This window comes from Electrona antarctica (assembly GCF_951216825.1).
Source record: "Electrona antarctica genome assembly, chromosome: 4".
NCBI lineage: Eukaryota > Metazoa > Chordata > Actinopteri > Myctophiformes > Myctophidae > Electrona > Electrona antarctica.
In genome coordinates, this window is record NC_136809.1 from 27,925,703 (window position 1) to 27,938,202 (window position 12,500).

Consider the following 12,500-nt stretch of genomic DNA (forward strand, 5'->3'; position numbering starts at 1 on the left):
GACAGATTACATGGTGTATTGAGGTTGGTACCATGGGACAGATTACATGGTGTATTGAGGTTGGTACCATGGGACAGATGGCATGGTGTATTGAGGTTGGTACCATGGGACAGATGAACGGCAAACATTGATCAAAATGACAATTATTTTACATTAACCCTAATTGTGTAGACTGTAAATTAAGTAGGATAAATTAGTGCAGATATGCAATCATTTAACTCTTGAGAGCGTAAAATGAAACGGTCCATTTCTTTCTAACAACAGGTGACATGGTGTATTGAGGTTGGTACCATGGGACAGATGGGACAGATGACATGGTGTATTGAGGTTGGTACCATGGGACAGATGACATGGTGTATTGAGGTTGGTACCATGGGACAGATTACATGGTGTATTGAGGTTGGTACCATAGGACAGATGAACATGGTGTATTGAGGTTGGTACCATAGGACAGATGACATGGTGTATTGAGGTTGGTACCATAGGACAGATGACATGGTGTATTGAGGTTGGTACCATAGGACAGATGACATGGTGTATTGAGGTTGGTACCATAGGACAGATGACATGGTGTATTGAGGTTGGTACCATAGGACATATGACATGGTGTATTGAGGTTGGTACCATAGGACAGATGACATGGTGTATTGAGGTTGGTACCATAGGACAGATGACATGGTGTATTGAGGTTGGTACCATAGGACAGATGCACATGGTGTATTGAGGTTGGTACCATAGGACATATGACATGGTGTATTGAGGTTGGTACCATAGGACAGATTACATGGTGTATTGAGGTTGGTACCATGGGACAGATGAACATGGTGTATTGAGGTTGGTACCATGGGACAGATTACATGGTGTATTGAGGTTGGTACCATGGGACAGATGAACATGGTGTATTGAGGTTGGTACCATGGGACAGATTACATGGTGTATTGAGGTTGGTACCATGGGACAGATGGCATGGTGTATTGAGGTTGGTACCATGGGACAGATTACATGGTGTATTGAGGTTGGTACCATGGGACAGATGACATGGTGTATTGAGGTTGGTACCATGGGACAGATGAACGGCAAACATTGATCAAAATGACAATTATTTTACATTAACCCTAATTGTGTAGACTGTAAATTAAGTAGGCTAAATTAATGCAGATATGCAATCATTTAACTCTTGAGAGCGTAAAATGAAACGGTCCATTTCTTTCTAACAATTAAGGGTCCATTTTGTTACCAACTCTCCATCATTTATCTGCGGACCACCTGGAACCCCCTCAAGGACCACTGGTGGTCCCCGGACTACTGGTTGAAAACCACTGCACTAGAAGACAACGACGGTCAGCCCTGTGGACCCCTCCAAACACATGCACGTCATAATGCACACATGCATGCACACAGACAGAAAAGCATTGCTTAAATAAAATAGTCACTCTAAAGCTTTGGAAGTTTTAAACATGCCCCCCCCCCCCAGACAGACACACACACACACACACACACACACACACACACACACACACACACACACACACACACACACACACACACACACACACACACACACACACACACACACACACACACACACACACACACACACACACACACACACACACACACACACACACACACACACACACACACACACACACACACCCTCCGCCTCGCTCTTCCTCCCTCTACGGTATTCTAGTTTCCATTATTAAGCAGGGGGAAATGGAGAGAACTTTTGCGCGCAGCTGAGGCTAATTGCTCTGATTCGGGGGAATCTGTTTATGGCCGCAACTTTGATCAGCGCACAGATGCTTTAATAACCTTTAATTTTATTTACTCACTCCCCATCATCCCCCGTCTGATTAAAAAAACCATGCCATCTTCTAATATAAATAAGAAGTTGGTAGAATCTCTCCCTTCGCAGTGTTCTGTACTGTATTGGGGCAGAACTGGGACATAATGGTGAGTGACAGGTATAGGGGTTCGGTTGGGACTGGAGGCCCATGCTCGCATCTTTGCATACCGATGTGCTGAGGGCGGGCACTGTGGTTGCTGGCCAGTGATTGGCCGGCTGCTCCATCACAGGCAGTGTGCTTAACGCCACAACATGGTAAGAAAGTGTAGGCTATCAAAACAGTGGCTAATGCTATTAATGCTAATCACTTGTATGTGTGCCATGATGAGCAAGGTGGTCTATTCAAATGTGTGTGTGTGTGTGTGTGTGCAGGCCCGGTTCTTCCTACAGGCCGACTGTCCCAACTCTGTCTGCACCGTGTCCCCCCAGTGCCCCCCCAGTGCCCCCCCAGTGCCTCCCCAGTGCCCCCCAGTGCCTCCCCAGTGCCAGTGTCCCGCCAGTGCCTCCACATAGCCTCCCCAGTGTCCCCACAGTGCCTCCCCAATGGACCCCCAGTGCCTCCACAGTGTCCCGACTCCCCACTGTCCCCCCAGTGCCTCCACAGTGTCTCCTCAATTTTTGGGACAGAGTAAAAAAAAAAAAAAAACTTTTTTTATTTTTTTATTTTTAGAGGGGGGGGGGGGGGGGGGGGGGGGGGGGGGGGCGCCGCGAAAAATCCTGCTTGGGGCGCCAGATTGCTCAGGACCGGCCCTGTGTGTGTGTGTGTGTGTGTGTGTGTGTGTGTGTGTGTGTGTGTGTGTGTGTGTGTGTGTGTGTGTGTGTGTGTGTGTGTGTGTGTGTGTGTGTGTGTGTGTGTGTGTGTGTGTGCGCGCGTGCGTGCGCGCGCGCGTGCGTGCGTGCGTGCGTGCGTGCGTGCGTGTGTGCCCTCTCACAACAAATCAATGCCAGGAATGATAATTTTGAGTGACTGACTGCTACCAGCAATCAATGAAAAGGGCAAGGTTGCCTATTCACTTCCTGTGTATATCCTGTATGGATATTTGGATGCATTTCCTGTGATGCAGCACACCATGTTTCGCCACATATGATAAATGTGCTGCTATGCAGTTAAAGTTTGACATCAGCCATCTCTCGTGGAAGTGAGATCATCAACAATAAGGTTAGTAGAGAGCCCAGCCTAGGCTGTTCCCTGATATTTAATTTGCTTTCATTACGAAAAATGAAATTATATTTTCAGTTTCACCAGGTGCAACACTCGGCCGCCCTCAGTTCCAGCTTTGGCCAGTAGGGCAGGGCGGCTTCACAGTTTCCCCAGCTGCTCGCTCTTGCATTTCGGCCACCTGCAGTTCCAGCTTTGGCCAGTAGGGCAGGGTGGCTTCAGTTTTTTAGTTGCTCTAGTCTAGGGGCCTGTGTGGACTCCACACCAATCCACTTCTTTCACTCATTGTACCCACTGTCTTAGACACTTGCTGCTGAGTTGAGCTGAGCGAAGTCGAGCCTAGAGTGGAGAATAAGCAAGTGTGCTCTACTCCTCTCGTCTTTTCTCCTCTCCTCCTCTCTTCACTTGCTCCCACTTTCACACGGGCTCACATTGCACTGCTGTTTTCTTTAATTAACCCAGAGAGAAAACAGCTGACGGGGTCAACACTTTGCTCCCGAGAGAGGGACGCCGAAAGTAGGAAAAAAGATGGGAGGGAGAGAAAGAGTAAGAGAGCAGTTCATGTTAATGACACTTTGCAGGCACTGTTGCCCTTTCTGCGTGATCCCCCCCACCCCCTCCCAGTGTGTAAGCGGGGATCAGAACAGGAAACAGTTCTCTTTTTCCCTCTCTCCTCCACAAGCCTTCTCAGACACCTTACACAACCCCCTCAGGACCTGACACATTCAGTCTCCTGCTCTCACATCCTAATGAACACTCGGGGAATGGAGAAAGTCACAGCAAAATAACACACGCATGTACACACAGTCACACACACACACACACACACACACACACACACACACACACACACACACACACACACACACACACACACACACACACACACACACACACACACACACACACACACACACACACACACACACACACACACACACACACACACACACACACACACACACACACACACACACACACACACACACTAGAGGTCTTCACAGGTCCCCGAAACCCACACACTCACACACTGAGACTCTATCCTAGACCTGAGCGGATCCAGGTACGAAATTTTGACTTGTCTCACGTGTGGCTGTCAAATCCATTATAATTGCAACTGGTCTCTGGTAAGTAAATCTGAATTGATTTATGGACCTATACCGACACACCATGAAGCCTTAAATTCATGGCGATGTTTTGGTTGTTGTCACATCCTTATGATTAATATTGTTCACAATTCTTGTGTTTAGTTAATTTGGGGATAATTGTGATGAGTTGGAAATGTTGGTGGCCTGTGTTATATTGTTTCCCTTTTGTGTTCTCTAAGGTCATGAATGGAGGTGAATGGAGAGTGTAGATAATGGGTGTGTTGCTGATGACTTGACTGGTCGATTGAAAGCAGGTGGCTGCAATCATTGACATGTCCTACCTGGACCTGCCCCTTATTCCTCATTGGTTCCCAGGTAATGGCCCTGCTGTCTATAAAAGTGCTCAGTCTGTCCTGACTGCTGTGAGGACGACAGCTTATGTTTGCAGCGGAGACTCCAGTCCGCCACCCATGCTGCCCTTTTCTTTTGTTGGCCTTTGTTAGTTTTGTGAGTTAGTTTGTCTTTGGTTCTTCTGAGTAAGTTATATTTTGTTATCTTTGTTTTGTGTTAGTTCTGAGTTCTCATGTGACCCTTAGTGTTTGTTTGTCATTTCATTAGTCAGCTCCTAAGTTTTATTTATTGTCCAATTCCCTATTATTATTCCTGTCCTGTTTATATTTCCCTATTTAATGTTACACCGTCCTTTGTGTATCCCGTAAGGGTGTTTAGTCCCTTTTGTTTTGGTGATCTAATTTATTGTATTTTTCTTAGTTAGGTTTAGTAATTGTCTTTTTGTTTCTCATACGGTTAGGGACTTTTAGTTAGGGGTAATTTTATTTCTTAGTTAGCAAGTTTTCTATTATGTAAACTGACACCCTGAAGCCATTATGCACTTTTTTGTCTCTGTCCAAAGAAAAAAGGAGAGATAATAAAACAAATCATATTTTGTAAAAGCTGTCTCATTATGTTGTTTCCCCCTACCCTAGACAGGGGGTCGTAACAAAACTGAAAGAGTCTCCAAGGAGTCCTGGTCATCAAATATTGTCCGTGTCAATGATCGACCGGAGGTGCGATAAAATAAATGAAAGGTAAAATGTCTTGTTATAACAAGGCTAGCAGTGACAAAACGCAGGCAAGTAAATCTGTCAGTCAATGAGTTCATTAAATTTTATAGATATAGACATATTTAACAGACTTGCCAGCAATGTGTGTTGTAATTAAGTTCTAAAACAATATTGTATAACTATCTTGCATATTCCATGACATGAGTAAGAATAAATAAAGCTGCACTATCTAGTTAGTTTTTGTGTGGCTTTTTGTTATCCCCTATAAATATCTCAATCGTGAAATCAGAATAATGTAGTTTTTTATTAACAGATAAGTGACATCTTTAATTTATATGCCTTTGTCGGTAGCCTATAATACTTTGCAGTGCTTGATTCCTGATAGGAATCGATGGTTCTCAGCAGGAAACCGATGGATTGTGCAGTCCAAGTAGGGAATGAGACATTACCCCAGGTGAAGGTGTCTTGGGGTCTTGTTCACGAGTGAGGGGAGGACGGAGAAGGAAATCAGCCGAAGAATCAGAGCAGCAGCCGGTATTGCAGTCACTGTACCGCACTGTTGTAACGAAAAGAGAGTTGAGCCTGAAGGAAAAGCTCTACCGAGCTATCTTCGTTCCTACTCTCACCTATGGTCATGAAGTGTGGGTCATGACTGAAAGAATAAGGTCGCGGATACAAGCGGCCAAAATTAGTTTTCTCCGACGGGTGGCTGGCATCTCCCTTAGAGATAGAGTGAGAAGTTCAGTCACGTGAGAGAGACGTGGTGTGGTTCGGGCATCTGGTTAGGATGCCTCTCGAGTGTCTCCCTAGGGAGGTACTTGCACTGGGACATACATTGAAATTAAACTTAAAAACGTATAGGGCATTTGCTACATGTTTAAAAAAGTTATAGTAGAAGTAACAATAACAAAGCCACTGCACAGGTCCAACTTTATGGATGTGTGAAGACCGCACACGCACTGACTGGGCTTTAAACCCTGGGACTGTTTTCAAAAGGAAAAAGAGAGAAGATATTTTCTCTCTCTCTGATGCAACAGCAAAGAGAAAGGAACAGTGGGTTTTCAGAGGGGTTGTAGCATTTCAGTAGGGCTTTAAACATAAGGACAGGAGAGTTATGTGTTTTAACCATCCCCTGACTCACCGCCTGCAACAGGCTAGCACGGCTTTCCTGTGTGTGTGTGTTTACAGGTCCGCTGTGTGCCTTGCGAGTGTGTTCCTGTCTGAACTCCGAGGACCTCCTGTGTTCTCTGTCTGTAAGCACACAGTGGTTTAAGAACTCTCCCATAAGTCTGGTGAACTCATAAGTCCTGTCTGTTGGGTGACTGCATTGCACATGCACTCGCGGGTTCTGTATATCGCATTCATGTTATTTTGCAACCCAAAGACCCTGTGCGTGTGTGTGCGTGCGTGCGTGCGTGCGTGCGTGCGTGCGTGCGTGCGGAGCATGTAATGTGTTTTATACACCAGCTCACAGGTCACTGTGTGGTGTGTTACTATCTGTCTGTCCTCATAGGCCTCATGTACTGTTCTGGTTGTCCATGTACCCACAGTGTGAGTCACTGCTGTCAGTGTACTTACAGTCCATGTGCCTCCTCGGCCTCTCTCAGCTGGTCCCTGACGGCCCGGTAGTTGGTCTGAATCAGACGCAAGCGCTCGTGACGTTTCTCGTGTGCGCTCCTCAGAGCCTCGTTCTCCTCGGTCTGGGAGGCACAGAAACACAGATACAGGATGCCTTTTATGTTTCAGAACAACAGGGTGATATATAAGTTAATTTAAGGCTGCAGCATTATACTTCTTCCTGGCTGGGGAGGTAATGAGAACAAGTGACGTCACTGCAGAGAAAACGAACAGACGCATTGCCTCGCCGAAATTCATTTCGGCATTTCTCGCAGTTAACAAAGGGATTGGGAACAAAGTAACAAAACCCAAAGGAGATTTACAATTAGGGACTGTCTTGGCCCTCTGCAGTTGGAACACCTGGGATTTGCATGTTGAGCTATTTACTATTGAGCTATTCTCAATATAGATGTAATTAAAGTGTACATTAAAGTGTAATTAAAGTGTACAACAATCTATCCCTATATTAGTATGGGTAAATCATTTAGAGTGAGAGTCATTCCACAGTGAATAGTAGGGAATATACAATGTATAATTATAAACTGTAAAAATGTAAGTAACGCATTAAAGAATATTAATTCAATTGTGCAAATTACATAATTTGCTTTATTTATAGTTTTTTTTTAGAGTTTTTCACTCTATATATTATTCTATCAGTGGATGTCTTTTTATTCTCCAATCGCCTGTGCCGTTTCTGTGACGACAACAGATAGACCGTATGGATTAACAATAACACCATAGCTTATTTGATCTCATCTGCCCTTTTCTCACCCCAGAGTGCATCACCTAATCTTATCTTCTCTTCTTTTGTTCTCTTGTCCAGCCTGTGGAGTCGAGAGCCATAATGTGGCATGGTGTAACATGGTTCTCTATTACTGGAGATCTAACACCTTTGGTCTGACAGAATACCAGCGGGTTCATGTCGCTCTCTTGCTCTCTCGTTTCCTCTCCTCTTTATGACAAGAGCTTCTCCTCTGACCGAGGGCAACTGAGACATCATTACAGAGTGACATTTACATGACCGGGCCATAGGGGCCAGAGAGGGGGTGGGCAGTGCATGTTCACATACACTCACACACAGAGGAAGGCACGTCAACCAACAAAGCATGCGTGTACACGCACGTGCACACACCTCACTTTAACTCTTTTTCAACAGCCAGCGGAAAACCTCCATCATAATGTTACCACCCTCCGCGCAAACGTGCACACACACACACACACACACACGCACACACACACGCACACAGAAGCCAGAGAGCCTGCCAGACACATGTAGTGCTGGTGGTAATGGGAGGTTGTGTTGACACTGTTGTTGTTGTTGACAGCTATTAAAACACAGCTAGACTGGACTCTTACTTTAAAGAGAACATATACAATGTCCTGACAGGGTGTGCGCGCGCGCAGTCAGTCACGCACACACACACACACCAATCTGCTCCTCTACATTATTTTGACCTTAACCGGGAAAAGGAATGAAGAAGAGACTTTCAGCGGGCGTGACAAGGAAAGACAGAAAGACGAGGAAGTAAGAAGAAGAAAGCTAGAAATAAAAAGACAACAAGAGAGGAGGAGAAGGACAAGAGGACAAACAAAAAAGAGGAAAAGAGCAAAAACAAAAACGATAGAAGAAAAGGAGAGAGAGTTAGTGAGTGAAAGAGCGGAGTGAAAGGATGGAAGGGGGGTGGGGGGGGGGGGCTGTTGCAGAGTGAGAGGAACAGTGCAGGGCAGGTTTCTGCTTGAGTGGCCAGGGCTGGAAGATGCTTGTTTACTGCTGCTATGACACGGCTGCCCTGCAGAGAGGGAAATGCGAGCCCTCAGCCCTGTTATTATTAACAAGGACAAAGAGAACAGAGGAGAGAGAGCACACACACGTCAGCCAGCTACACACACACAGGCACACACATACACACACACTGAAGACACAGGCACTCACGTACACAATCTGCCAATGTGACAAGTATGGATTTTTGGCCGTGCTGCTAGTGGTGGTATATTCACAAAGGACATCTGCAACACATCCTTAGCGCCCGTCAACAGCCCCTCTCCTCACCTTCACCCCGCAAACAGGGTCCTCTAATGAAAGAAGTGTGGGTTGGCGGGGGGGGGGGGGGGACCTGTGAAACCAGGGGCCGATGGGATGAGGATGAGGGTAGGGAACATGAAGAGGGGCTGACTTGATTGATTGCAGAGGGGGTGGGGGGCTGGTGCGAGTGGCAGGGCATTAGCCACATCATGGCTTTGCCGGTCTGCTTATGGAAGCAGCTCTACTCTCCCCATCCCTCCAACTCCCCGCCAACTCCCTGGGTAGGCTTGGCTGCGGCCATCAGGCCACAGGCCCTTGCCCACGGCCGATCAATACACACCCTTACCCTGGCTGCCATACACATGCGCGTGTGCGCACGCACGCACGCACGCACGCACGCACGCACACACATCTGTGAAGGTTTTCAAGCTGAAAAATAATTACGCTACTGCAGCAGCCACTACCAGTGCTGTTTACTTGGAAATCTCTAGGAGAGAAGGTGGGGGACAAACACACACAGACATACACATGCACACAAACACACAAGGCACTCACACCCACAGACAGACAGGGCCATTATGGCGAGAAGTGTTTATTTGTCTACCACTGCTGTTAGCTGGAGAGGTCAGCGTGTCAACAGAATGAAGGGCTGGCGTTGGCCAATTTCCAAGTCATTCTGTTGGGAAGAGTTGGACAGGATCAAGTGGACAACAACCGTCCAGAAGGATGGAGTGGAGGGGAGAGCAAAGAGAACACCTGCCGGGAGGACGTATAGAGCCTTGGTCCTATACTCCTTCCACCTGCCGGGAGGACGTATAGAGCCTTGGTCCTATACTATACTCCTTCCGCCCAACACTGCCCCGGACCCCCCCCAGGTGCCGTGTTCAGATCTTACGGTCTAGTATAATCTAAAATGGAGAGAGACGTCATTTACACGCGTAGTGGCTCTGATGTTGTTTCCATATAGGCTACAATTATAGGAGATTAAGGATAAAGTGTATTAGATATTATATTGTCTGAGGTTTTTTGGCTCATGTGGAATGCTGTAAGCTCTGTTTCTATTGGTTTGTATGTTGTGTTTTTGTGTGAGTATTTTATTTGTATAAAGTACTGTATACAGTAGTATTGTTTGTTATGTTTGGTGCTGCCTCTTTCTATATCTGTATGTTCTTATACCCTGGAAAAAAGTATTCATGATTTTAAAAAAATACATTTTTTTTTAAATCATTATTATTATTTCTATTTTATTTTTATTTGTTTTACTTTGAAGGGCTCTCCAATTTTTGAGGGGCACTAGCCCCTCCTATACACAGGTTTAATGTTTGTCTTTAGTTCAATGTTTGTTTTGTAAACGCCATTGACAATGAAGGGAAAATGTACATCATAATATGCCTCATTACATCATATTGTCTCTTTATTGTTAATGGCGTTTAATGTTTGTGTTTGCACCGTTTGTTTTACATCACCATTACATCATCTAATCAACATGAGTTAGACTTTAATATATTAGTTAGCGCCCCTCACTTCACACATGTAACTTGCTTTGATGAAGGCTTTACATTAGATAGAATAAAGAAAACATGTTGCAGCTTTTATTTGCAGCTTTTATTTTCACTTTCCTACACAATTCTTATCTTGCGCTTTTATCTCAGATTGTGATTGGCTTTGCATTTGCAAATTTGTGGGTGTTTTTTGGGCCTTGTATGTGTGCATGTGCAACTACATTGTGTGTGCTTGTCTAACAGGTTGTTGTACTGGAAGGTCACAAAGGAGGCAGTGGCAATGGTTGCGCAATTGACTCTTTTTTGTCTGAGACGCCAACAAGCGCCACAGTAGAATACCCCCCACACCCACCCACTTACCCTCCATTTTCTAACAGTTCTCTCAGCAATCATAGAGAGAGGTAGTGGCTGTGTCCATTAGGCCTGGGAGTGGTTGACCACTCCATTAGGTGGACACTACTGTATCATTGGATGTTCTGCTCACACACTGACACACTGATACACAGTTTTAAAAAACAACTACAAATACTTGGAGTTGGAGGGAGTGGAAACAAGAAGTATAGGTGTGAGTGAGAGAGAGACACACACACACAGACAGTGAGATATTTAGAGACAGATGGAAAGAAAGAGAAGGGTGTGTCTGTATGTATATTGTAGATTCGGGCCAGTCAGATTAGTTACCTTCAACTGAAGCAAGTCCTCTAGGTCCTGAATCCTTTCTTGGCCAACTCTTCCTCCTCTCCTTCCTAGGCCTGTCTCTGTGCTGCCGGCTGGGGATAGAGACCTGGACCGCTGCACAGGTGCACCCTGGGAGTTGCAGGCAGAGAAAATGGCAGAACGGGAGTTTAGCTCTCGAACACACTTCGACCACGAACAGACGGGGAAATGTGGTGCAACAATTAGCATGTGCGGGAACGCTCACTGAATGCCAACACCACAATTATACATGTTCATATCACTCCCCTCTCACCTTGAGTCACACACACACACACACACACACACACACACACACACACACACACACACACACACACACACACACACACACAATCAGAGGAATAGGAAAAGCAGCAGCAGGAGGTTGGTGTCTATGTGTTTTGTGTGATGAAGTTGCAAGGAGAGCCAGAACAGCAGTGCAGAGTTACACACGTTGTGCTTCTTCTGTTTAAGTTTTGTCTGTGCATGTGTGTGTGTGTGCATGTGTGCGTGTGGAGGACATTGCATGTGTGTGTGTGTGTGTGTGTGTGTGTGTGTGTGTGTGTGTGTGTGTGTGTGGGGGGGGGGCGATAGTGAGCAGAGAAAGCAAGAGAGAGACACACAGAGAGAGAGTGGCGGAGAGAAGAGGAGAGAGCGCCAAAGGTTTCTCCCTGCGACTGGCTAATGAGTGTGTTCATTTCCATTTACATTGTTTCTTTGACAATAATGATGTCCCATTAGGGGAGACTAAAGGGGCTATAGATTGTGGAATGTGCCGGGCTTCATTACAAGAGGTGGGCAGGGAGGCTGCTCTAATTGCTCTACCAGGGGCCCCCAGGTTACACTTGATAGGACAACTGGAAGAGCCGCCGACCGTGGGGGGTGAGGCGGTGGAGGGAGGGAGAGGAGACATGCGCTATCGCCAACCCTCCTCTGTTTAAATAAATAAAAAACGAACGTCTGAGCATCGTGCACTGGGGCCCCACGCCATGGAGGAAGCAGTGGGAACAATATGCTAGCGGAATATGAATATGAGAGGATGGGAGGCCTCCCGTGGTGCCAGGCAGGCCTGACCAGATGGCAGGCTAAAATCTGCCATGCGACTAAACGCACAACGCTGGTGCTCAGGCTCAGTGCATGAGGAGTGCTGGGGGAAGAGGAGGAGGAGTGTGGGAGTTTATGAGAGAGGATGGTGCGTCATCCAGTTGGAAGAAACATCAGCCAAAGTGACTTTGAAGTGCCGTCCAGGACTTAAGGTTGTGCCCTCAATAACGCATATAGGCCCATTATTATTTATAACTATTTCTCACACTTCTCATAACCAGATGCCTATAATAAACGTTTCTACTGTATGTTAGCTGCACTAGACTAATTTAAACTGGAATGTGGACTATCAGAGAAACAAGCACTAGCATTTTGACCTGTCAGTGTGCCATGCATCCTCATGTGTACGTATAATGTTAAGAGTGTGCATGCATTAGTACATCTGAGAATGTGTGTGT

The 12,500-nt window shown here is 46.0% G+C and overlaps 1 protein-coding gene across 2 annotated transcripts in view; it reads right to left on the reverse strand.

Annotated features, from left to right (window-relative positions):
• cntln (centlein, centrosomal protein) overlaps positions 1-12,500 on the reverse strand; it is a 174,971-nt gene that overhangs the window by 111,486 nt on the left and 50,985 nt on the right. For both annotated transcript variants that reach the window (XM_079499232.1, XM_079499231.1), the window contains exons 10-11: positions 10,984-11,109; positions 6,739-6,860 (exon numbers count right to left, since the gene is read on the reverse strand). In XM_079499232.1, coding sequence (XP_079355358.1) covers positions 6,739-6,860; positions 10,984-11,109 — 248 coding nt within the window. The remainder of the gene's footprint in view (positions 1-6,738; positions 6,861-10,983; positions 11,110-12,500) is intronic.